This window comes from Beta vulgaris, chromosome 5, assembly GCF_026745355.1.
Source record: "Beta vulgaris subsp. vulgaris cultivar EL10 chromosome 5, EL10.2, whole genome shotgun sequence".
NCBI lineage: Eukaryota > Viridiplantae > Streptophyta > Magnoliopsida > Caryophyllales > Amaranthaceae > Beta > Beta vulgaris.
The window spans coordinates 40,860,379-40,885,052 of record NC_079206.1 but is presented as its reverse complement, the minus strand read 5'-3'; the positions used below and the strand labels follow the sequence as shown (position 1 = coordinate 40,885,052).

Here is a 24,674-nt window from a genome sequence, read left to right as displayed (position 1 = left end):
TATAACAATCATGTTGCACTGATTTTTGTATTAAGATATATCATAATCACAGCCTCTGTAAGAATTAAATGAATTTTTTCCCCTTAAAAGTCCCATAATGATGCAGGCATTCGAACCCTAATCAATTGGCCTAATCTACAAATTCAGATCAGACCACCATTGGTCGTACCAGTAAGTATTTTAGCTAAGTACTTTTTTTCTTTTTACGGTCGAAATAAACCCTAAGTGCTTCAGTGAACCTTCAAGGATTATTGTTAACTTTCATTAGTTGGTACGTCACTCATATCAAGAAAAAACAGCTGAATCAAGGGGACTCTCAAGGGCGGAAAGCATTAGGATTCCTAATCACAATGCTTGCAAAGGATAACTTCTAAAGGAGTTAGGATATCAAGTCTCACCCAATAACTTTCATATCGAAGGCCTCAGCATATCAAGTGTGAGGCCTAGCCAGTGAGATCTGAAGCTAAACTTTGATAAGCCGCTAATGAGTAATAAAGAAGGTCAATTATGTTTAATTAAGTGTGAAGATGACGGACTAAAGAACAAGTAGTGATGAGTGATGATGACGGACTAAAGAAAAAGTAGCAAATGACAGTAATTAGCAGCACAGTGGCAAGCTGCATGCGAAACTACAGCAGCTAGCTCACTTAGAGCAACCTCCTCACATTTGTTCTTTACCTTTATACTGGTTGTAAGTTGTAACTTAGACAAAATATGATATGTTTCAGTTTGTACTCTTTTAGCTTCGAGGCACTAAGATCAGCTCTATAGATAGAGCCTTGGTTACCATTTGTAATAACAACTACTTTTGTAATGAATGAATGTATAGGAGTTCCTTTTTAGATTTCTAAACTCTTATGACCCTTTTGCGAGGCGCTAATACATGGTGATAATAGCAATAAATATATAAGTGAATGTCTAAAGAAAGTTTCATCCCGATGTCTATCTTAATGCTAGTCATAACTCTTTTTCATCATAAATATCAATTACCATCATCTAATACCACCCTAAATTATAATAATAATAATAATAATAATAATAATAATAATAATAATAATAATAATAATAATAATAATAATAATTAAAAAAACATGACAATTAAGAAACAAATAGCATCATACTCGAACTCCTATGTCCCTTTTGCAAGGCGATAATACATAGTGATAATAACAATAAAGATAGTCTCATCCCAATGTCTATCTTAATGCTAGTCATACCTCTTTTTCTTCATATATTTAAATAACCATCTAATACCACTTTAAAAGTGATATGGGATGGTAATGAAAATTTATGGGAAAAAAATACATTTTGGCCAAAGTTCCATTACCATGTGCATTGCTTGAGACATTCCAAACAAAATCACATATAATTTCATTACCATACCCCCTTCTATACCAGCTAACAAACTTGCCTTTAGTGTATTGTCTATAACTTTTGGTCACATGGGGTTCTACAAGAAAGAGTGTTTCTTACATACCTTCAGCCAATGCGAATAAAACTTAAGCGAAACGTAACTGAAATATATTCCAGTAAAGTTCTTCCAATGTGTTGTCCAGCTTCCGATGTTTCCAGCAGCAACAAATGCAACAATATCATGTCATCTTTTGGTAAACCAATCAACAAAAGTCATGCTATTAGTGATTGTAGGATGAAACATGTCATGATCTCAGTACTAGATATACAATGGCTTCTTAGCTACTACATTCAACAAAAACTAGTCGATCAGTAATTCATATTATAGAAAATGATATTCAAATATCCATATCAATTTGAGCAAGTCAAAATAAAATAGTGCAAGTTAAGCTTTGACCTCATTTATAATTTACTTCTGAGACACAAAACCAAGAAAAATTTAAAATGGTATTGACTCATAGTAGTCTTGTTGTCTAATTCTGATTGCATGATTTACCCAACTCTAGTCATATTAATGGACCATAGAGAATATCAAAGACATGATATGTCATATGATAATGACAATTTGGCATGAAATCTAGCATGAAATTGAAGTCCATAACTAAATTCAACAACGAAAATGCAATCCATCTATAAAAACACATTATCAACGACAAACGAAAACAACATGTCATCTACCAACAGGTAAAAACACTAAGCTATCAAGTTCCACGTCTTTTCAAACACTATCAGCTACAAGACACAAACCCTTCCCCCAAAAGTTCACTAAAATAAATTATCAAGCTCACATACAATATAGCACGGCAAAACCAAAATTCACCCGTCTATCAAATGCAACTAGACGCACTCCAATTACTCCTCAGATCCTTAACAAGAACCAATCAACTTAATCATGTAGCTTCATTTAGAATGCTTTAAAAAGAAATCGCCGGTTTCGAAAACATACCGACAATCGATTCAACAATCAAACAGTCTCCTCGTACTCTCAATTGAAGTAGGCTGCAAAATCAAGGGCTCACAATTTGCAACAACATAACAACTTAACTTATCAAAACAAGTGGGAAGAGAGAGAAAGTTCATTATATTCCTCAAAAGAAGCCATTGATTCAGGCCAAACGGTTATCGAATCGACGCCCGGGGACCAACATAGACTATATCGCATGCGCAACAACAACATAGAGAATCATAAATTCATAATCACAAAGAAAAATAAAAAAAGAATAAGGTTTCGTTGGGTAATGAAGCTATAATAATAATAACACTAAAACCTAATCTTAATTAGCTAGGCTATATCCCTTGATGAGGGAAAGAGAGAGAACGACAATATCACAACTTAGCATCAAATTTTTAGTTTACCATCTATCGATTTTACCTAATTAGCAACATATTTCACAAGCCAACAACCATTAACCGAACAGAAGTCGATGACGGAGCCCTAATTTGTCGACCAAACAAAAGCCAACTTGAGTCCTAATATGTCGACCAAACAGAAGGACTTGAGCCCTAATATGTCTACCGAACAGAACGACGGAGGATGGCTGAGTGGGGGAGAAAGCGAAGAATTTGGGAGAGAGGGAGGGAAGACGGACGGAGGACGGCGAAGTGAGTGAGAGAGCGGGCGACTTAGGAGAGGGAGGGAGTAGGGACTGGAACTGATGTATAGGGTCGACTAATATTTGATTATAGCGGGGAAATTTCACCCAAAAAAAAGCGCGCATATGCTCCGTTGACTAACCGGAGCATTTATTCAGAAATGCTCGTGTTGATTAGTCAACCGGAGCATTTCACATCAAATGCTCTGGTTGATTAATCAAAACGAGCATTTGTGAATTTTTTTTCTAAAATTATCACAAATGCTTGGGTTGATTATTCAACCAAAGCATTTGATAAGTAGCAAAAGTTGTTTTTTTTTCACTAGTGCTAAAAGTAAAAATATGTGACAGATGTAGCAACTAAAAAGAGACATGTCTAAATGGTAAAATGTAGGAACTAAAAAAAGCCGGAGGGAGTATTCGAAGTTATCAGTTAGAACTGATCTCTAAATGCTATATATCCCCAAAGACCAAGTATAAGAAGTTAACAGTATAAATGTGAAGCAAGAAATAAATATCAATGATATCAAATTGACCCGTAATTTGAGTTCAATCATCATACACCTGAGTGTACTATGTACATGGTACACCCAAGACTAATTTATACTCATTTGAAACTCTCCTTACTATATTTCACTCATCTGAATGATTTCAAATGAGCATAAAAATAGCCTTGGGTGTACCATACTCATGGTACACTTGGGTCTATGATAAAATTTGTACTGTAATTTAATGAGAATTTTACAATAAACAAGAATAAGAATGTGAAGAGAGAGAAAAAAAAAGTAGTCCCATCTATTATAAAGAAAGGAGGTTTGATAAATCTCTATTATATAAGGGAAGGGGGGAGCAATGGTGTCCTCTTTTAAAATGTCTATTTTGCCTCCCTTCCCTTTCTAAATTACAAAAAGAATGTTAAAATCAAAATCGACACTCAAAGAAAACTACCGAGAATTAATTTACAACACTCACTCACAAATCACTCACAAGTCACTTAAAAGAATAAACTTTACAAATTACTTATACACTTCTAGAATATCGCGTTATAAAAATCACACAAATCACTCAAATAATCACGAAACTTTATTAAAACTTAAAATTAACATACAAACTAAAACTAATAACCTAAAACGTCAATACATACAAACACATTTACAAAAAGTTACTTACAAATCACTATTCTCAAGAACCATTCACAATTAATGGTGTGGGTCATGATTTGTAGTGAAATCAGAATTTAGAAGTTAGACAAGGAAAAAAAATTATTTACTTTTTTATAGTATTTCCTATATATAATGAAACTTTTACATATACTTGGACCTATCTTTTTCTATTATATAATAGCGATTAATTACCAAGGTAAAAAAGTTTGTGTAAAATATCATTCAAGAATTAAAATACAACATATCTCTATTATGTAAGGGGAAGGGGGGAGCTATGATGTCCCCGAATGAAGAGACTATGTTACCCCCTTCCCATTCTAAATTGCAAATTCACTTACAAATCAAAGGAGGTTTCGAACAAAAATACCAAAAATATAATTACAACAATCATTCACAAGTCAACTAAAATCATAAAATTGCATAATTTACGTTATGCAAATCACTAAAATGAGAAAACTTTACAAAACTTTAAAAATTCACCTACAAACTACAACCTATGAAAAAATTGACTTGAAATCAATTCTCGAAAAACATATATATATATATTTACATACACAAACAATATATATCATATATTTACATACACAAACAATATATATCATATACACAAACAACATTTGTTACACAAAAAGTCGAAAACTTGTATCTAATCCATTTACCTGGTTAGATATTTATCATTTCTCGAAAGAAAGTGTGAGAGCAAACTAAAACTAAGATAAATATGAAAATATTGCCAATTGTTATGGTAAAACATCCATTTTTTTTTTGGCAATAACAAAGATAAACAATTACATACTAAATTCCCTCTTTCTGGCTTGGTTAGCCAGGAAGTGGGCTTTTTGTACTTTAGCTCTGAATATTTTAGTTATACAAACTGACTCAAAATCACGTAATAATAAACGTATTTCCAAAATTATATTTCGTATTGAGGATGCCGGTTTCGCATCGTCCCACAAACTCTCCACCACTATTTAGCGTCAGACCAAACCTCCAGGTTTTTTATGTTACGAGTGCGACACTCCTTAATTCCAAAGAGGAGGGCATATGCCTCAACTTGTACTGGTGAGCTTGCCTCAATTGATCTTTCGCCCGAAGCTGCTTCTATACTTCCTTCCCTAAGTACCCAGCCATAAGCAGCATCACACGGGTCATTTTGGATGCTTTTGTTTCCTTCCAAGTACCATCCACTATCAGGGTACTATGGTTTTCGCTAGGAGACCAGTTCTTCTCCCAAGAAATCTTCCCTCGTAGATCCCCCATTGTGGTTTGCTTTGGCCTTTCATTCATAAGAATATTGCTAGAGCATGCCTGCCATCTTCTTTGTTAGTGCCTAACGATACCAAAAGTATCTATAGGGTTTAAGCGATAATTTGTGTTGAAAATGCTTTTGTTTCTTAATAACCAGATACTCCATAAAGTTCCTAAGAATTCTACTGCTTGACCTTCCAGATTTCGATCTTCCTGCATAAGGTACCAAAGCCAATTTCTTGTCCATAGGATAAGTCAATGTTAAGAAATGTAGACAATGCTTGTACTTAAAATTTGAAAACTCGGGGCTGCAAATATACTTGACATAACTTTTCAATTTCAGGACTCCAGCTTCAGTAATAAATATAGTATCGTCAAATAGACGATGCCTTATAAAAAAATAGAAAAATATATTTCGCTATACAAATTGTTTGTCGAAGATAACTAATTGATTACAATTTAATCAATGAACTAGTATTTGGGTCCGGACGTTGCTCCAGGTTGGTATTGTTTTCCGAACTTGATACGCATTTTTTCCATTTTCATTAAAATATATCAAGGAAAATTGAACATTTAAAAGATACAAATATAATAATGTGAACACTTAATACATGACTAAAAGTTGGTTGAGATGGTAATTGTGTCGTGTATAATAGCAAGAACTCACGAGTTCAAATTTTGTTGCTAGCTAATTTTATTTATGTTAATTGACATGACTTATGTACATTGGACAATTCTAGTGGAGTAATAGAGGTGCCACATGGCGTATATACATTGTCACACACGCTTTTTAATATATTTGTATAGATACTCAAGGGGTGAAAATGAACCCCATTTCCTCAAGCCAAAGATAACCCATCTTATCCTAAGACAATAAGTGGAGTCCAACTCAGCGAAATTATTTATTTTTTAATTCTCTGTTTCTAATGGATAGTCTACCCCATTAGTAGATGTAGCAATCTCCGCTTTGGCAGACCCTAAAAATTGCAGGCCTCCAAAGAAGACATCATTATCTATATACATATATTAAAAGGCGTGCATAAACAAGAAACTGTGCCACGTAATGCTCTCCCTAAGGAGTTTTAGTTCATGTAATCCATGTACAACAAAAGAAATTTAGAAATTTACGAGAATACCGTCTATTTCGATTCAACTTCACTTGACCTCTGGCACCTTGTGTGTTATGGTCTTCCATATCATTTGGACAGCGTCATCATCCCTAGATGGATACCTGAACTCGAAGTACATTCTCAGCTTATTGCAATTTCCTCCACATGCGAGTCCATTCTTCCTTACTAATACCCTTGATGAGATTGATAAGAAACTTACCTTTTGTGGCATCAAAATTACGGACAAAAATGGAGAATTTCAGGTAATCGATTATGTCTTCATAAGGAAGCTCAATTTCATCACTGATAATGACGGGGACACAATGGTTACTAATTGCATCGAATAGGCGGTTTGATGATGGTGTGTCACCTGCTATGTTGAGGCAGAATTTAGAGGAGTGCATTCCTTAGGTAGCATTATTGACACCGCCTCGTTGAATGCTTCCAAAAGTAAAATGTACATCCTTCTCATCTTTCTTCAAAAGATAAAATAACTCTTGCCTGATAACTCCACCCTGGAAATAAGGAATCCACACATGAGGATCCATTGAAGTTGATTAGACACAGACTACTAAATAAACATATGGAAACACGTTCAAATAGGACATATCATCATTCATAAACACCCAAATGGAAACAACCAAGTAGAATTTGGCATGGATGGTAGAAGTTACACCTTATGACTACAAGTTCGATTCCTACAAACTGCAGGTCTCAAGGATGAGGATTCCTACCTTGTCCTTTCTCCCGCACTCCGAAGAGCCTAGCAAACTAAGCTGGACTAGATTTATCTGCGAGAAGTTCTAGTCCAGTAGGGTCCTAACCCTTGCCAAATTATAGAATATAAAGCTAAAAGAAAGCTGCCAAATTAGATAAAACAATTAAAGGGATGCAACATTGACAAATCTAGAATACTTTTAGAATAGAAAAACACCAATTAGCTTGCAACAATTAGTGCCACCACATAAAGTTAAAAGAGTTCCTAAGTTGCTATCTTGTGTGCAAAAATAGATACGAAATACTGAGATGTAAGGTTCAAAATTGACAGGCAAAAACTGAAAAACAGAACATGTGCCAGTTATATCAGCAGTTTCAAAATTGACATAATATGATAAATTTGTCGGAAAATAGGATAAATTTGTGAAAAAGCTAATGAAAGCAGAAGGCAAAAGGCCTCAGAATTGTGGTGCATAATATGTTTTGATCATGCATTATATGCAATATAACCTTATAATTTTTCAGTGAAAATTAAACAGGAGGGGTAAATGAGAAAAGATTAAAAAAATAAGTAAATATAATAAAAGGAAATACACTATAAAGAGTTAAATTCCAAATAAGTCTCAGAAAAAAAGGATAATAATCCTTGCACAATATGTTAGAGAAAGAAATACATCTATTCCAGTTTGGCGAGAAAAGCTGTTATAAAAGTTGTTATAACAGAATTCATAACATAATTCATAACAAAACTCTGTTTAAGCTTCTATTAAGTTGAGCTCAATCTATAAATAGAAGAGTTGTAAATGTAAGATAGTATGATAATTGCAATAATAATTCTCTCTCTCTCTCTAAAGACTTCTTCTATCTCTCTCTATTTCTTTTATCACTTTCTGTATTCATCTATCTTTGCTAGTTAGATGAGCAGGAGCTTCTGCCCTGCAACATTGGTATCAGAGCCAATCTGCTGCTCACTCACATTCAGACGCCATTATTGAGTTCTTGAGCTCACGGTGTTTGATAAAAGGTCTGAGTGAAAAACCCAAACAAATTTCTTTTTGAAATCGTTACTGTAACTAGAATTCTAGCCCCGTTATCTCGAGCAGTTTCCAAAAAGTTCTCAGATATGGAGGAGCAAGTTAGAATGTTAGAAAGGAGATTAGAAGAACGATCTAACAATATGCAAGTTATGATGCAAATGCTAAAGGAGATGAAAGATACTCAAGAGGGTAGTCAAGGAGGAAGTCATAATGGAGGTCAACGAGGTAATCATGAGGGAAGGCTCCAAGGTATGACTCCTAAATTACAGATTCCTTCCTTTGATGGTACGAATCCTAGAATATGGATCAAGAAGTGCAGTAGGTATTTTTCTTTGTGCAATATTGCTGATGAATGTAGCATTGATTTAGCTAGCTTGTACATGACTGATAAAGCTGAAACATAAGTGTCTAGTTAATTGGCTGTTAGAAAACATGTTGATTGGGATGATTTTATCTTGGATTTGACGGCAAGATTTAAGGATGGGAAGGGGATGAATGCAGTAGAGCATTTTAATAAACTGTCTCGGGTAGATTCTTTGGAGACTTACATTGATGAGTTTGAAGAACTTAGGGCTATTTTGATTCAGAATGGTCATACTTTGTTTGAAGAATATGTTTTACATAGTTTTATTGGAGGCCTAAAACCCACTATTAAACCTTTTGTGAGAGCATTTGATCTTGCTTCTATTAGTCAGGCAGTCAAGTATGTAAGATTACAAGAAGAACAATAGCAAGCTACTTCTTATAAACCTTACCACAAAAACACCACTCAAATACAAACACCATAAACACAAACCTTTAACTCCAATGCAAATAAACCACCCTTACTTCCCACACCTAGAACCAAATCCATTCAACCTTACCAGACCATTCCAAGAAACAATTCCAAATCCAATCCATACATACCTGCTGATGTTAGGGCTGAAAAAATAGCAAAGGGTCTTTGCTATTATTGTGATGAGAAATATACAAGAAATCATAAATGTAAATTCAAAGAAACTCAATTGTTTACTGTAGAAATTGAGGGTTGTACTGATTCAGATAATGAAGAAGATTCAACAGAAGATAGATTTAATGAGGAACCTTGTATATCTGTACATGCCTTAACTGGAATTCAAAGTTTTCATACTGTGAGACTGATTGGGGTGGTTAATAGAGACCAACCATTACATTTATTAGTGGACTCTGGGAGTACCCACAACTTTTTAGACCTGGATTTAGCCAAAAAGTTGGGTTGTTGAATTGAGACAATGGAAGCTCAAGCTGTGGCAGTAGCTGATGGTAATCACTTGGCTTGTAATCATAAATGCAAGCACTTCGCTTGGGAGATGAGTAAACATACTTTCTCTACAGAGGTGATCGATGCTCATACCTTTGGGAAGCTGTGATATGGTGTTAGCAGTCCAGTGGTTCTGCACCTTGGGATAAATTATTTGGGATTTCAAACAATTATTAATGTAATTCAGTTTAGATGGTATGAGATTTACTTTGAAGGGTATTCCTCCAAAGAAGTTGAGAGTGTTGGAAGGAGACATTTCTGCCAAAATGATTGATACTGCAGCTGAATTGTGTTTAATGCAGTTGATAGATATGACTGTTACAGAAGAAGGGACTGCAGCAGTTCTGGAAAATACTCTTAGTATTGACAGTAATTTTTCCAAGTTTTAAAACATAAATTCAGTAAGATCTTTGAAGATCCTACAGAATTACCTCCTCATAGAGGGCCATTTGATCATAGAATACCCTTAAAACATGATGATGAGCCTGTTAATATCAGACCTTACAGATATCCTTTGAAACAAAGGGATGTCATAGAGCAACTTATGCAAGAGATGTTGGATAGAGGGATAATCCAGAATAGTTCTAGTCCTTTTGGGTCTCCTATGGTGTTAGTAGGCAAGAAGGATGGTACTTGGAGACTTTGTATTGACTATATGGAGCTCAACAAGAGAACTATCAAAGATAAGTTCCCTATCCTTGTAGTTGAGGATCTTATAGTTGCATTGACAAGGGCTACAATCTTCACTAAGCTGGATCTAAGGGCTGGTTATCACCAGTTAAGATTGCACCTTGATGATGTTTTTAAAACAGTCTTTAAAACTCATACAGGACATTTTGAGTTCCTAGTAATGCCTTTTGGCCTTACTAATGCTCCAGCTTCTTTTCAAAGTTGGATGAAGCAGGTTTTTAAACCTCTATTAAGAAGGTGTGTGTTGGTTTTCTTTGATGATATCTTGGTCTACAGTGTAGACAAGGATACTCATTTACAACACTTAGCACAAGTGTTTGAACTCATGCTGCAAAACTAGATGTTTGCCAAGGAAAGTAAATGTTCTTTTGGTATGAAGAAAGTGGAATACCTAGGGCATTTTATTTCAGCTGAAGGGGTACAAACAGTAACTATGAAAATTGAAGCTATGGCTCAGTGGCCCTCTCATACTGAAACTACAACTCTTATTGGATTTGAGAAGAGATGTTCTGATTTCATAATTCATAGTTGCCTAAGGATTCATTTTATCTAATATAAGCATTTATAGTCGATGAGTTTTGTTTACTGGGCTTTCTCTTTTATGATCTTATGAAATATTTATCAAGCAAAGATAGAAAATAAAGATCCCTAGGGAAGCGATTTTACTTGAGAATGTTTAGTGTAGTGGTGCTTTGTATTTTCATAATTTCATGTCATTTACTACTGGTTAATTTTTCATCATATTCAGGTTTAAAATATGTAACATAATATGATTCTTATGCAAATCATAGCCTATATTATGGAACTATATGATTAAAGGGGACATGATCCTTTTCGTGTTGAATTTGTGGAAATGTTGTACTTTGAGAGAATTTGATATGCTGCATATTGTCTGCTATACTGATCTTGTAAGCGCCTAGTGCTGAACTAAAACTATATAGTTGCTGCACAACTTTTTTTTAGTAAGTCATTAAAATGTATATGAATCATATATGTCTCTTACATTCTCGTAGTTGGATTCTCGTAACCAGATGATTGATCTTATTGTCAAGCAAAACCATACTGATGCAATCTGACACTCATGGATCAACAACATTCTTATTTATTGCAAATATGATGCTTTGAGTTTTATTGTTAATATGATATAAGTTGAACCATTACGAAGGTTCTTTACTTTTTTTGTTTTCTATTTGCTTGGCTTTGGAACACCTTTAAAGATTTTATGTATGCTGCCATTATTTTAAGGACGTCATAAGTGTAGTTACACGACTGCATAACTTACTTGCTTATGCTACTTTTTTCTTATCATAACGGTGGTTCCTCATTGTAAGATGAAAATCTTCTGTCTGCTTATATTACCTTGGAAGATTTGGCTTCTTTTATATGATAGCCGTATCTAGTCACTAGAGCTTTTAGATATGCCACCATCATATGTTCATTCTGTTTGTTATTGGAATTTCATCAGATTTCTGAATTAATAGGGAAGGACTTTAGTTCTTAAAAGTTAATCATGTCCTTGACATTATAGTGTCAATATTTCTTTGAATTGGTTTTGTTTCCATGATACAAATCCTCATGGAGCAAGCACCTTTTAAGATTAACGAGTATGATGTCGAAGGGTATGTTGCTAGCGTTTTTATTTGCAAATCCTTTTGTTTAATCCGAGAAAAAGAATAGGAGTGGGCAATCTTATATTATGGAGCAGGTGCTCGACTGTATTGGGTCGGCCACTCTGTTCAAATTTGCAAAAAAAAAAAACAGAGGAGCTTCATAAACTGAGTGGAACATATGACAGTTAATAATATTTAGACATTGTTTCCATATGTTTCTATTAAACCTATTTTTATTTGAATAATAAGAGCTAAACAAGTTCAGCAGAATGAAGGGATACACAATGCAACAGTTGAAGCAATATAGATAAAGGGTATGAAAACAGAAAACTAGCAGAAAGAAAAGTATGATCCAAATTGATATTTAACAATCACTTATTGTTACTGTTATGTTGTTTATAGTGTTTTAGATGGTAAAGAAAGGAACATTTAAATAGAACTAGTAATAGAGTTATTAGAATATGAGATGTATGTATTCATATAAGGGGGGTTGGGGAACTCCTTAATAGTATTCATACAATCATCTAAACTTCTAGCTTGCTTGGCTAACAATCCGCAAGCTTGTTAACCTCCCCCTTGTATAGTGATACGGTTTTGGCAGTAGGAAAAACACACATTAGTTTGGATAGGAAGGTCTAAGTAGACTCCTTGTTTCAACTCCTATAATGACCTTTAGCTAGGCTAATGATTTTTTCTCTCTTTAGGCTCCTGCTCAGAGATAAACTTATTTTCTACTCTTTCAAATTTCAAAGCAAAGAAACAGGATTAACATGTTCCACTCAATCCCATGGACCATAGTAGCATTTGATAATTTTTTAAAAAGCCACTCCTCTAGGGTACCATCCTGAGTAGATGGCGGTGCAATATTAGTCCATAATTGAAAAGTGAAATTACATTATGCCAACAAATGGTCACAATTTTCACACGGGGAATCGCAACACATACAGTATGGGGAGGGAACAATTTTTCTTATAAAGAGAAGTAGATTATAGGGGCGTCAGTCTAGCCATACAAGCCAAAGGAAAATCTTAACCTTAGGGATGGTGTGAGATCTCCAAATCGAGTTTATGTACATTTAAGTGAGAGTGAGTGCAAGTTGGGGAGAAATTTTGGTGTACAATGACATGCCACAAATTTTGGACAAATACATAAATTGAACTATAATAACTTGGATGTGATGCAACAACCATGGTATATAACATCTTTCAGGTTGTTGTTTGTAATTGAAGAAGATAACCATGCTATGCGAGCTGCTAGCGAGTCATGCTCCCATGTGTTTCTTTAGTTTCAGAATGTTAGTTGTCAGGTGATTCCTTCTCCTTATAAGAGGCACTTTTGTTTGTTATTAATTATATTTTATGTTGATCTATCATATACATTTTTTTATCCTATTTGTTGTTAGCAGACAACTAAGGGGTTTCTTCAGTTGAATTTCTAGATGTAGAGAAAGACCAGACACTGGTACAGGTACTATTTTCATCACTTCTTTTTTTACTAACCTGCCTTTACATTCGAATAGCTAGTGCATCATGTTTCTTCTGAAACTTGACATGGTTTTACAGGCATGTTCTTTCTTGGGTTCCCTTCTAAGAATTTCTCTTGTATTTCATAATAAAGCATGTTAGATTACTAAAGTAATTAGTACTTTACTAGCATTTATAAAACTTATAACATGGTGATTTTATAATTTGTTGTTACTTGGATGTTGTGTGAAAAGATGATATTATGGAATAAAGTTAGTAAATTTTAATTTAAATTAGCATTTTTTGTCCTATTTGGTTGTATTCTATTTTTAATGCATATATTTTATGCTTTTTAGTAATTTGCAGAGCTCATACGCACAAGCATAAACAAGCTGGAGGAGGAGGAATTTTGAGATAACATAGATTTTTACTAGGAAGTGTAATTGATCTACATCGTCTTTGGTCTTTGAAACTTTTGTGTATATAGTTTGAAATTTTCTTGTTACTTGTTACAGAACATATGGATTGAAATTTTATAATGTAGTTGTATTTTAATCTTCTAACATTATATTGATATGCATGCGATTTTGTAGTGAATGATATTGAATGAATGAAAAGGTATTCTAATTATAAAGTCATCTGAATTATCTCAATACAAGTACCTAGATGTTCTATAAACTTTTGTAAATTACTTGTAGATTATGAAAGACACGCATGGAGCAGGTGAAACAGATTGGAGAAGCGTATAATAATATTGAAATATTGTTTTTTTATATAAAAAAAATAAGGTTAAAGAGACCACCTTTTCATTTCCGGTGGTATTTTTAGAAATGATTAAAAAGACCACCTATATATTAAAAATGATTTCTTTGTAAGATAAAAAAAGACCACCTATCTATAAAATGTGGCGTCCTATCCTTCTTTTTTTTCCCTATTTAAATTAATAAATAACCACTTATTTTAAGGAAGTAGTCTCTTCTATCAAATTCAAAAACCACCTGTAATAAGTGTTTATTTATCCTGAGAGACTGATGAGCGGAAGACCGCCTCTCATGTGGTCTCTAAATGAGATTTTAGGGGGTCTCTTTAGGCTTTATTGTAGTAGTGCGTATGAAGGACTATCGGCTTCTACCACTCTGGTGGGGCTTGAGTCATGATGGACAAAGTAATGAAATAATTGGTAGAATGCATTTGGAAACGATAATGATAAGGCAGTCAGTATAAGCATACACACACATATAACCTGCTCGCCCTCTACCAGATTTTACATGAGCTACATTGATTCTTTCTACTTTTAGTTTAGACAAAGTTATTCACCTTCACATAACCAGCTAAGTTCCTCTTACTTTTCTTTTCTTTTTGTTTCATTGGGGACAATGGAAAATGTAAGTGTGGGGAAGATGCATGCTTCTTCGATTTTGTGGTATAGTTGGTTTTGTGTGAGGAAAGAAGTAAAAATAACCTACTTTGAGAGAGGACATGTTGTCAAAATTTTTGAATGAACTATATGCTTTAGGCTAGTATGAGTTACCTTTCTATTGCATTTGCATAGTAGTTTTATTATTGTTTGTCTTTTTTTTTTTTTTTTTTTAGTTTTACAATTGTTGCATTTTATTTAGGATTTCCAAGTCTTTATTTCCTAAGGAATGACTATTATTAAAAGTTGATAAGAAACTCTAATCTAACTTGTTTTTGAAATAACGTAAAAATTTTTTGAAATAAAAGATTTTGGAAATGTTATATAATTGAAATTTAAGAATTGAACTAGAGAGATTCATAATATAATTGAAGTAACAAAGTATCTTGCTTCTCTTAAATAAGCTGGCTAGATAAATAGACCAAGTCTTGTGAGCTTCTGAGCCTATTAGACTGACACATCTGCATCAGTCTCATTATTTTCTTTCTTGTGTGATAGTTCCTCAATGAAGTATGTCTCTTGAACTTGACTTGGTACTCTTTGAGACTTTTGTGACAAATGCTATGAAGAAATGATTTAGGCATCCTGTTCATTTTTTTTAGCCTCGGAAAATTTTCTTTCATATAATATTTTCCTTCGTTTAGCCCTTTTTGAGCCTTAATATCCTTATTTCTTTATTAACCATACATTACAAACCTGCGGCCTCCTACATATTATACCTAAGCCTAGCTAAGGGGAGTTATTAAGTTGAGTTTGTATTGTAAGTTTTTGTTATGATGAAAAAAAATATTGCCAAAAGCAAAAGGGAAGAAACAAAACATGGATTATGACATTGAAAAAAAAATATTTGAGAAGAAAAAATAGAAGAATAAAAAAAAAGTGTTTGAAGATTATATATTGGTGAAAATGCTATGAATTATATGTGAAATTGTTGTAATTGCATTATTATTTGTGGTTGAGGATGAGGTGATACAAAAGAAATTAATGTAGTTGGACTATGATGTTTTATGTATAAAAGGAGTTTGTTGTGACTGAAACATCTTAAGTCATGTATTTTTGCTCCCTTTAGCTTGGCTTCTTTTTAACTCCACATTCCTAAATATTATCCCTACCTTTTAAACCTTTGCCACGTTACAACCTGTTAAAAGACATTTTGATCTTTATGCATTATGTCACTACCAAGTGGAGAATTGAGACGATAGTCAAGTTTACAGAAATATACTTCATTTTGAGTCGACTCGGTTATAGGTTTGAGTGAATATTATTTTAAGCCCAAACAATGAGAGTTGAGTGTTTTATTTATACCTGTGAGGGTCTATTTATTGAACTTGATACACATACATTTGTGGATTCATGCTAGATATTTTTGAGTTGTGAAGATAACAATTAGTTCATGAAATATTATGAGATTTGATAGTTTGATTGTTTAAAAACTAAGAATATGACATCTTCGTTATCATTTTCTCAACGTTTTTTGACTAACTTTAAAATGTCTTAGTTTCTTATAGTGTGCTTATCTAATATTGTTATTTCCGACAAAGAAAACTGAGGTGGTATATTAGGTCTCGCATTTAGTTTCTTTATTAATGTCATTATAATATCTATATTTGTTGGTTACTTTGGAAACCTATGTTAATAAGGCTTTATGGGTATGCCATCTGAAAATCCTCACGAGACCTTACTCGTCCACTAGGGTACCCTAGGGGTTTAAAGGGCTCGTTGCACATGCTAAGTGCAATCGTGATTCCTACGACAGTGAGTTAGGTTTATTACTTTCCTAGTATAGTTTAATTTTTAGTTTAGTAATATTTTGATCGAGGGAGACCAAAAGCTAAGTGTGGGGGAATTTGATAAGTGTATATATTTACATATTTTGTTCCCTAAATTTAGACTTATAGTCGTCTTCTATGCGTTATTCTATAATTTTTATTGACTTTTACTATTAGTGGGTTATATATGTCTATATTATATTATAGTGGATAATTATCTTAAATAGTGTGTTCATTTAATTATAGGCCCACATTGGGGAAAAAAAGCAACAAAGAACAAAAGAAAGAAACAAAGTAAAGCAAGTATATTACAAAGAAAAGACTACAAGTGAAGCAAATAAAAGGAAAACAAAAAAAAGGGAGTAAATTTACTCCATCTTTACTGTTTCACGAGAAAACCAAAGAAAGAGTTCTTTGTTTTCCAAGTTTACATAATTCACATCAAGAATCTCCAAGATACAAAACAAGGTTTTTAGGGAATTATGGAGCAAATCATAAATCACATCCTTTTCTCTACAAGCAATTTCCAACAAATTGATAATTGGGGATTTCTCAATTGGGTATATAAATCCCTAATTTGTACCGCAAGAAGACATGCAAGCATTGTCTGATTTTGGATAAAGAGAGACAAGGGAGTATCGTGAGTAATACAGAAGTCTTGGGGTACATATGGAGTAGGAGACGACAGATTCAAGAACGATTTGCCGGCAGAATTTCGACTAGTACAGAGTGATATATTCTCCTCTCTTCTCTTGTATTACTTTCATTATTGTATTTCTCTAAATTCAATGAACTTGAATCTTGTTTAAACTTGAATTTTATCATAATTTTGAGTTGTTTATTGAGTATTAAGATTATTTGGTATTCAAAATTACACTGTTATAGATGCCGTATGATTGATATTTGAGTATAATTTGCTATCTTATTATGTTTGAATTACAATCAGTTGCTAATTATGTAGTTTGGCCTAGTTTAAATTGCATAATCAAAGTAGCGACTAATGTTAGTTTGGGTCTGCGAATGGGTCAGATTAATGTTAGGATGTAATTTGATCTAATTATATTAAGTACCTATGTATTAATTTAATTAGGATTAACGATGTTCTTCTAATTTAGAATTAGTGTCGGCCTAGTTCAATACTAATATAAAGTAAGGAAGAATAGGGTGGGATTGCTATCAAAACCACTACAGTTAATCTATTAGATTAATCTTCAACTCGATAATTATACTCAATATTATGACTAAAGTTACTAAGTTTAATGGTGGAATTACCCGACTTGCTTGTCATAACTTGTAAATAATAGTTTAATACTTGTTTTAGTTCAGTTACTATTAGTTACTATAATCTTAAATCCCCCAAATCTAAGTAAATAGGTAAATAGTTGTATAATCTCGATTTTATGTGTTAATAATATTTTTCTCAGTTAAACTTTGAAGTAAGGAATTTAGTAGTCTCTCCTGGGATCGACTCTTTCTTACCCTTTTCTACTTGTTAATATTTTTGAGGTATAAGAATAGGTTTTTAATTTTATACGGTAAACAACACGTATCAGAGATTCATCAGATGGATGTCCATAATGCCTTTCTACATGGTGATTTGCAGGAAGAAGTATATATGAAAATCCTTCCTAGATTTCACCAACAAAATAAAAATTTAGTGTGCAGGATAAAAAAGTCATTGTATGGTTTGAAACAGGCTCCCATGTGTTGGTTTGCAAAATTGGCCGCTGCCCTTCGTGGATATGGCTTCACGCAATCTTATTCTGATTTTTCATTATTCACATTCACCAGAAAGGGGGTTTAGCTTAATATTCTTATTTATGTGGATGATATATGATTATTGCAGGCAATGATCAGAAACCTCTACTGAATTTCAAATCTTATTTAGGCACTTGTTTTAAAATGAAGGATTTGGGGTTTTGAATTATTTTCTTGGTCTGGAGGTTGCCCGCAGTTCCTAAGGAATATTTCTGAGTCAAACAAAGTATACTATAGATATTATTTCAGAGACTGGATTATTGGGTGCCAAACCAACTGACTTTCCTATGGAGCAAAAGCATCAGCTTGCCCTTGCTGAGGGTCCTTTATTTGATGATCCTGAGCGTTATCGGCGTCTCATAGGACGATTGATCTATTTGGTGATGAGTCGCCCAGACTTGGCATATGTTGTGCACATTTTATCTCAGTTTATGCAGGCGCAAAAAGTGGTACATTGGGATGCTGCACTTCATGTGGTGCGCTATTTGAAGAAAAATCTGAGACAAGGTATTCTGTTTCGTTCGGATAGTGCTCTTTGCCTTGAGGGGTGGTGTGATTCTGACTGGGCTAGTTGCCATATTACCCGACGGTCTTTGAGTGGATGGTTTGTTCTGCTTGGTTATTCTCCGATTTCTTGGAAGACTAAAAAGCAACCTACCGTTTCTCATTGATTTGCCGAGGCCGAGTATCGCTCTATGGCTGCTGTAGTGTGTGAATTGAAATGGCTTAAGCAGTTACTTGGTGATCTTGTAGTTCAGCATCCTGCAGGGATGCAGTAATATTGTGATAGTCAATCTGCATTGCATATTGCGAAGAATCCTGTCTTCCATGAACGCACTAAACACATTAAGGCAAATTGTCATTTTGTTCGAGATGTTGTGACAGAGGCTCTTATTTCTCCTTCGTATGTTCCCACTAAGTATCAGTTGGCAGATATGTTCACCAAGGCTCTCGGCAGAACTCTGGTCGGTCCTAAATGTACCTTAAAATACCGCAAGTGTACGGGTCAATTAAAATAAATATAGGGTAAGCAAGATATCGTTTCCCACAAGGAGGTATGATCAACTACCAAATTAAGAGATACTAATATTATCTAGACGATCCGAAAATAGTGATTGTTGGTGATAAACTAGACTAATAAAATAAGAACTATACTAATTCTAACACTAATGGGTAAGAATCAAATATGAGAAACAGTTCCAGGACTTAGATTTCGCCAATTACTTTCTACAATGAAATTAAACTAATTGCTGGGTTAAAGTATTGTATTGCAATGATCGAATTTCCTAATTTATATTATCTCCTCTTCCAAGGTAGAAAACGCTATTTATAATAACTTTACGCCTACTTCCGTGGTCGTAAACATTACCATAAACTCATTACGAACAAGAAATTCATGTAAACGATCACCCCTATGTATAACTATTCCTAAAATTATACTACTTGACGTTTGATAATTCCACGAACTAATATTGAAAGTTCACTCCCGCTACTAATCCAATACCTTAAACATATAATCAACTGGCCAAATCAATTATACGAAATCAAACCAAAATTATCAAATTGCAATAAAAATAAATCAACCCAAACAACTTAGTTCAACTCATTGACAATAAAAAAAAAGACTACATCTAGCCCTAGAACATAGAAATTTAGCTAGACATAGAAACTAAACTAAACAAACCAATTGAAACTAAAAATCTGAAATTAAACATAATAATTAAAATAAACTAACTAAGAGAGAAGAGAAATAAACTCCAATTTGACAGATGAATTAGATACGTCTGCTCGTTGCCTTCTTCTCCCCAATCAGTTGTATCCCCTTTATGTGTTATGTACTCCTCTATTTATCATAAAAACCGTTCCGCAAATCTCGTTCATCACCTCCAAAGATAAGAATCTAAAAGATAAGATTCTAGCTTATAAGATTTGATTAATTCAGCTTCTTGATTTTTGCCGCCCGATTTCTTGGTTGGTTTCATCTGTTTTGTTGCTGTTGCTTCCATTTTAGTCTTCCGTAGGATTCTTTTTTTTTTAAATTGCTGCTGCCCACCTTAGTCTTAGGTTTTGTGCTGTTGTCTTCTTGTGCGCTTTTTGTTTGGCCCAACCTCCTATAGTGCTGCGTGACTTTTGTTTCCATGATGGGTTTTGGGTTTGGCCCATTTTCCTTTACTCTTTCTTCTTTTTTTCTTACTTCTTCTAATTTTCCTACAAAACAAATACATAACAATAACTAAATGGGTTCTAAAGTAAAATATTTCCATAGTAAAATTATACTACTATTATAAATATTAAATCAACCAAATTAGCATGTATAAGTAGTAGTAGAATCAAGCAAGTAATTTATTGAGCTCATTTTTCATATTTTATCAACTTTATTGCGTAAGTAACTTAACTCTTAAAACGTTAAAATATAAGAAGAAAACATATTATAAGTCTTAAAACTTATACTAAAAAGTAATATAACAGGCAGAAATCATATATAAAATAGAGCCTTATCAAACTCAATTTGAATTTTTGTTACGCAACTTAGAAGTTCGTGATTTGCACGCCCCTACTTGAGGGGGGTGTTAGGAAATAGAAGTATAGAATAGGAGATATTATTTATTCTAAGTTGAGTAGGATTATTTATTCTAAGTTGAGTAGGATTAGGACGTAAGTCCTCTAGGGTAGGGTTGTCCAGAGTGCTGTCTGGACCGCACCGAACCGCAACCCAAACCATTTCTTTGCGGTTTGGGTTGGTTTGCAGTTTTAAAATTGCGGTTTGGGTTGTGATTTCAAGAAAACCGCGGTTTGCGGTTCGGGTTGGGTTTTAATTTCTGTAAACCAAAACCGCACCACAAACCACAATTTTATATGTTTTTCTAAAAAAAAAAAAGTTAAATACGCTTGACAAGGTGGCATACATGAATAAAACGGAAAAAAAGAATTATGAGGTAAAGAACTTTAACACTTTTGATAAATCATTATTTATGTTTAAGTATGAAGTCAACTTCATATCAATTTCAACTCTTATTAACAATTTTTTTTACTCTTAGATTACAAAATTAATGTCGCGGAGGAAAAAATGGTTAAACCCCAAACCAAACTGCACCAAGCCGTTTTGCGCGGTTCCGTTTGGCCGGATTGGTTTGGGCAAAAGTGTGGTGCGATTTGGGTTGGAAAAATGCCAAACTGTATATTTGCGGTTTGGATTGGGTTACATCTCAAACCGCATCAACCCAAACCGCGAACACCCCTACTCTAGGGAACTTTTGACCGGATCTTAAAAGTACTAACTCATAATATTGATGGGCCTGGTTTACAGGACACCCAACAATTTCTTGCGTGGATGGCTGCTTGCTCTCATGTTCAAATTGTGGATTAAATTCATCATGTGAATGCATCTAACTAGCAAAGATAGATGAATACAGAAAGTGATAAAAGAAATAGAGAGAGATAGAAGAAGTCTTTAGAGAGAGAGAGAGAGAGAATTATTATTGCAGTTATCATACTCTCTTACATTTACATCTCTTCTATTTATAGATTGAGCTCAACTGAATACAAGCTTAAACAGAACTCTGTTATAACAACTTTTATAACAACTTTTCCCGCCAAACTGGAATAGATGTATTTCTTTCTCTAACATACTACCCCACATCAAAAAGACTTGACCCAAGTCTTTAAGTCACCACAAAATTGGGATATTTAGCTTCAAAAGCTGCAACATCTTCCCAACAAGCTTCATGAACTTTAAAACCCTCCCATTGCACTAAGTATTGAGTAACAGCTTGGTTCTGCTGTCTGACGAACCTCCTATCTACAATAGCCTTAGGAGTAAGTATTTTAGAATCAAGTTGGCCTTGAAACCATGGGGGTATGTGAGCAGCAGGTAAAGTTCCATAGAACTTCTTCAATTGAGATACATGAAAAGTATCATGTATTTGAGCATCTGCAGGGAGAGATAGCTTATAAGCTACCTTGCCAACTTTGGCCAAGACTTGAAAAGGCCCAAAATGTTTGGGAGACAGCTTCTGGTTAGATCTGTGTTGAACAGTTTGTTGTCTATAGGCCTGTAGTTTGAGCCATACCCAATCTCCAACCTGAAAGTCCCTATCAGATCTGTGTTTATCAGCTTGTGTTTTCATCCTTGTCTGAGCTCTTGCTAGGTGATATTTCAGAGTCTGAATCATAAGCTCTCTTCTTAATAAACTTCTATCAACTGCTTCTATGGGGGATTCTCCAGCCAGATAAGGGAAATGAAGGGGTGGAGGTTGATTATAAACCACCTCAAATGGAGTAAGTTGAATGGTTGAATGAAAATGGGTGTTGAACCACCATTCTGCTAAAGATAACCACATACTTCAATCTATTGGAGTATCTCCACACATACACCTTAAGTATGTTTCAAGACACCTGTTCACTACTTCAGTTTGTCCATCTATTCCAGGATGGTAAGCTGAAGAAATGTTGAACTCAGTGCCATACAAGGAAACCAGCCCTTTCCAAAATTTGCTCAAGAAAATAGGATCTCTATCACTGACAATACTTCTGGACCAACCATGAAGTTTAAAAACATTGTCAAGATAAGCTTGAGCTACTTGTAAAGCTGTGAAAGGGTGGGATAATGCCATAAAATGGCCATACTTACTAAGTCTGTCCACAACCACAAAGATGACAGACTTGCCATGTGAATTAGGCAGCCCAGTAATAAAGTCCATACTTACATCAGTCCAAACCTCTGCAGGGATTGCTAAAGGCTGCAATAAACCCGAACTTGCAGCATTGTCATACTTTGAAATTTGACAAACTTGACAAGTTCTAATGAAACTTCTAACAGTCAAGTGCATTTCCTTCCAGTAAAAGACAGTTTTAAGTCTTTTAAAAGTCACATCTCTCCCTAAATGACCCCCTTCTGGTGTAAAGTGATGCCAAGTAATCAACCTGAGTCTTAGAGCTGCATCAGGACCTACCACAATTCTGCCCTTCTTCCGGAGTAAGCCTGACTTCAATGTAAACCCAGCAAAACTTGGCAAATCTTGAAGCTCCTCAATGACATGGATAAGATTATAATCCAACTGATAGCGCGCTGGTCTTAATGAGGGTATTCAAGTCTGATGAAATGACTGAAATAGCCATGTAAATAACTTTGAACCAGATACTCTAGATAAAGCATCAACTGCTACATTTTCTTACCCACTTCTATACTGAATATCATAATCAAAACCCATTAACTTTGACAGCCAGAATTGCTGAAATGGAGTGGATACATTCTGTTTAAGCAACCATTTTAAGCTCTTCTAGTGAGTTTTTACTACAAAATGACTGCCTGAGAGATATTGCTCCCACTTCTGGACAGCAAAAACTATGGCTAGAAGTTCTTTTTCATAAACTGATAACTTCTGCCATTTGGATCCTAAGGTTCTACTGATATAAGCCAAAGGATGTCCTTCCTGCATTAACACAACACTAATACCATGAGTAGAAGCATCCGTTTCAACAATAAATGGTTTAGTAAAGTTGGGTACAGCTAGCACAAGTGAAGAGATAAGGGCAACTTTCAAATGATTAAAAGCTGTTGTTGCAAGGTTAGTCCATGTGAATGCTCCCTTCTTTAATAAGTCATTAAGAGGTCTGCATATATGAGCATAATTTTTGACAAATTTTCTGTAATAGTCACAGAGGCCTAAGAAACTTCTTAACTCCTTAAGAGATGTAGGAGTGGACCACTGACCCACAACTTCAATTTTTTAGGATATGTTTGTACCCCTTCAGCTGAAATAAAATGCCCTAGGTATTCCACTTTCTTCATACCAAAAGAACATTCTCAAGTAAAATCGCTTCCCTAGGGAACTTTATTTTCTATCTTTGCTTGATAAATTTTTCATAAGATCATAAAAGAGAAAGCCCAGTAAACAAAACTCATCGACTATAAATGCTTATATTAGATAAAATGAATCCTTAGGCAACTATGAATTATGAAATCAGAACATCTCTTCTCAAATCCAATAAGAGTTGTAGTTTCGTCTCATTTTCCTTGGTAGGAAAGGAAATCGAAAGCAGAAGATTAAAACCAACAAATACAACAATTTCAAACCAAATTGAAGAAAAAAACTAACGAATTTAACATAGAAACAGATACAATACCCGAATTAAAGGCTAATTGCAGGGCATGTGATGAAATTACTTTAAATCGCAAACCCTAAAATTCAAAATTTCAACTTCACAAAGGGTGACTGGCGGCGGATTCAGCGAGTTGCAGATACAGGTAGGTGTGTCGGCGAGTAGGACGATTATGACAGGGAGGCGGTACGGTGAAAGGGACGAAAGAGGTGGGGCGTGTGATAGGGAGCGCGAAGGGGATGGGGAGAGGAGGGGGGAGGGAATACGAATAAGAGAAGAGTTGTGCTAATACTGAACTAACTGCTTA

At 34.3% G+C, this 24,674-nt stretch overlaps 1 protein-coding gene and 1 pseudogene across 1 annotated transcript; one reads left to right on the top strand and one right to left on the bottom strand.

Moving 5' to 3' along the window:
* Positions 1 to 6,503: 6,503 nt before the first annotated feature.
* On the bottom strand, positions 6,504 to 7,073 carry LOC130591410 (probable arabinosyltransferase ARAD1; annotated as a pseudogene).
* An 11,479-nt stretch (positions 7,074 to 18,552) lies between these two features.
* LOC109134913 (uncharacterized mitochondrial protein AtMg00810-like) lies at positions 18,553 to 18,936 on the top strand. Its single transcript, XM_019249322.1, has one exon. It carries the CDS (start codon positions 18,553 to 18,555, stop codon positions 18,934 to 18,936), a length of 384 nt encoding a protein of 127 aa, XP_019104867.1.
* Positions 18,937 to 24,674: the final 5,738 nt, after the last annotated feature.

Coding starts and splice junctions, on each gene's coding strand:
- LOC109134913 (XM_019249322.1), top strand. CDS start 18,553: ATGGAGCAAAAGCATCAGCTTGCCCTTGCTGAGGGTCCTTTATTTGAT.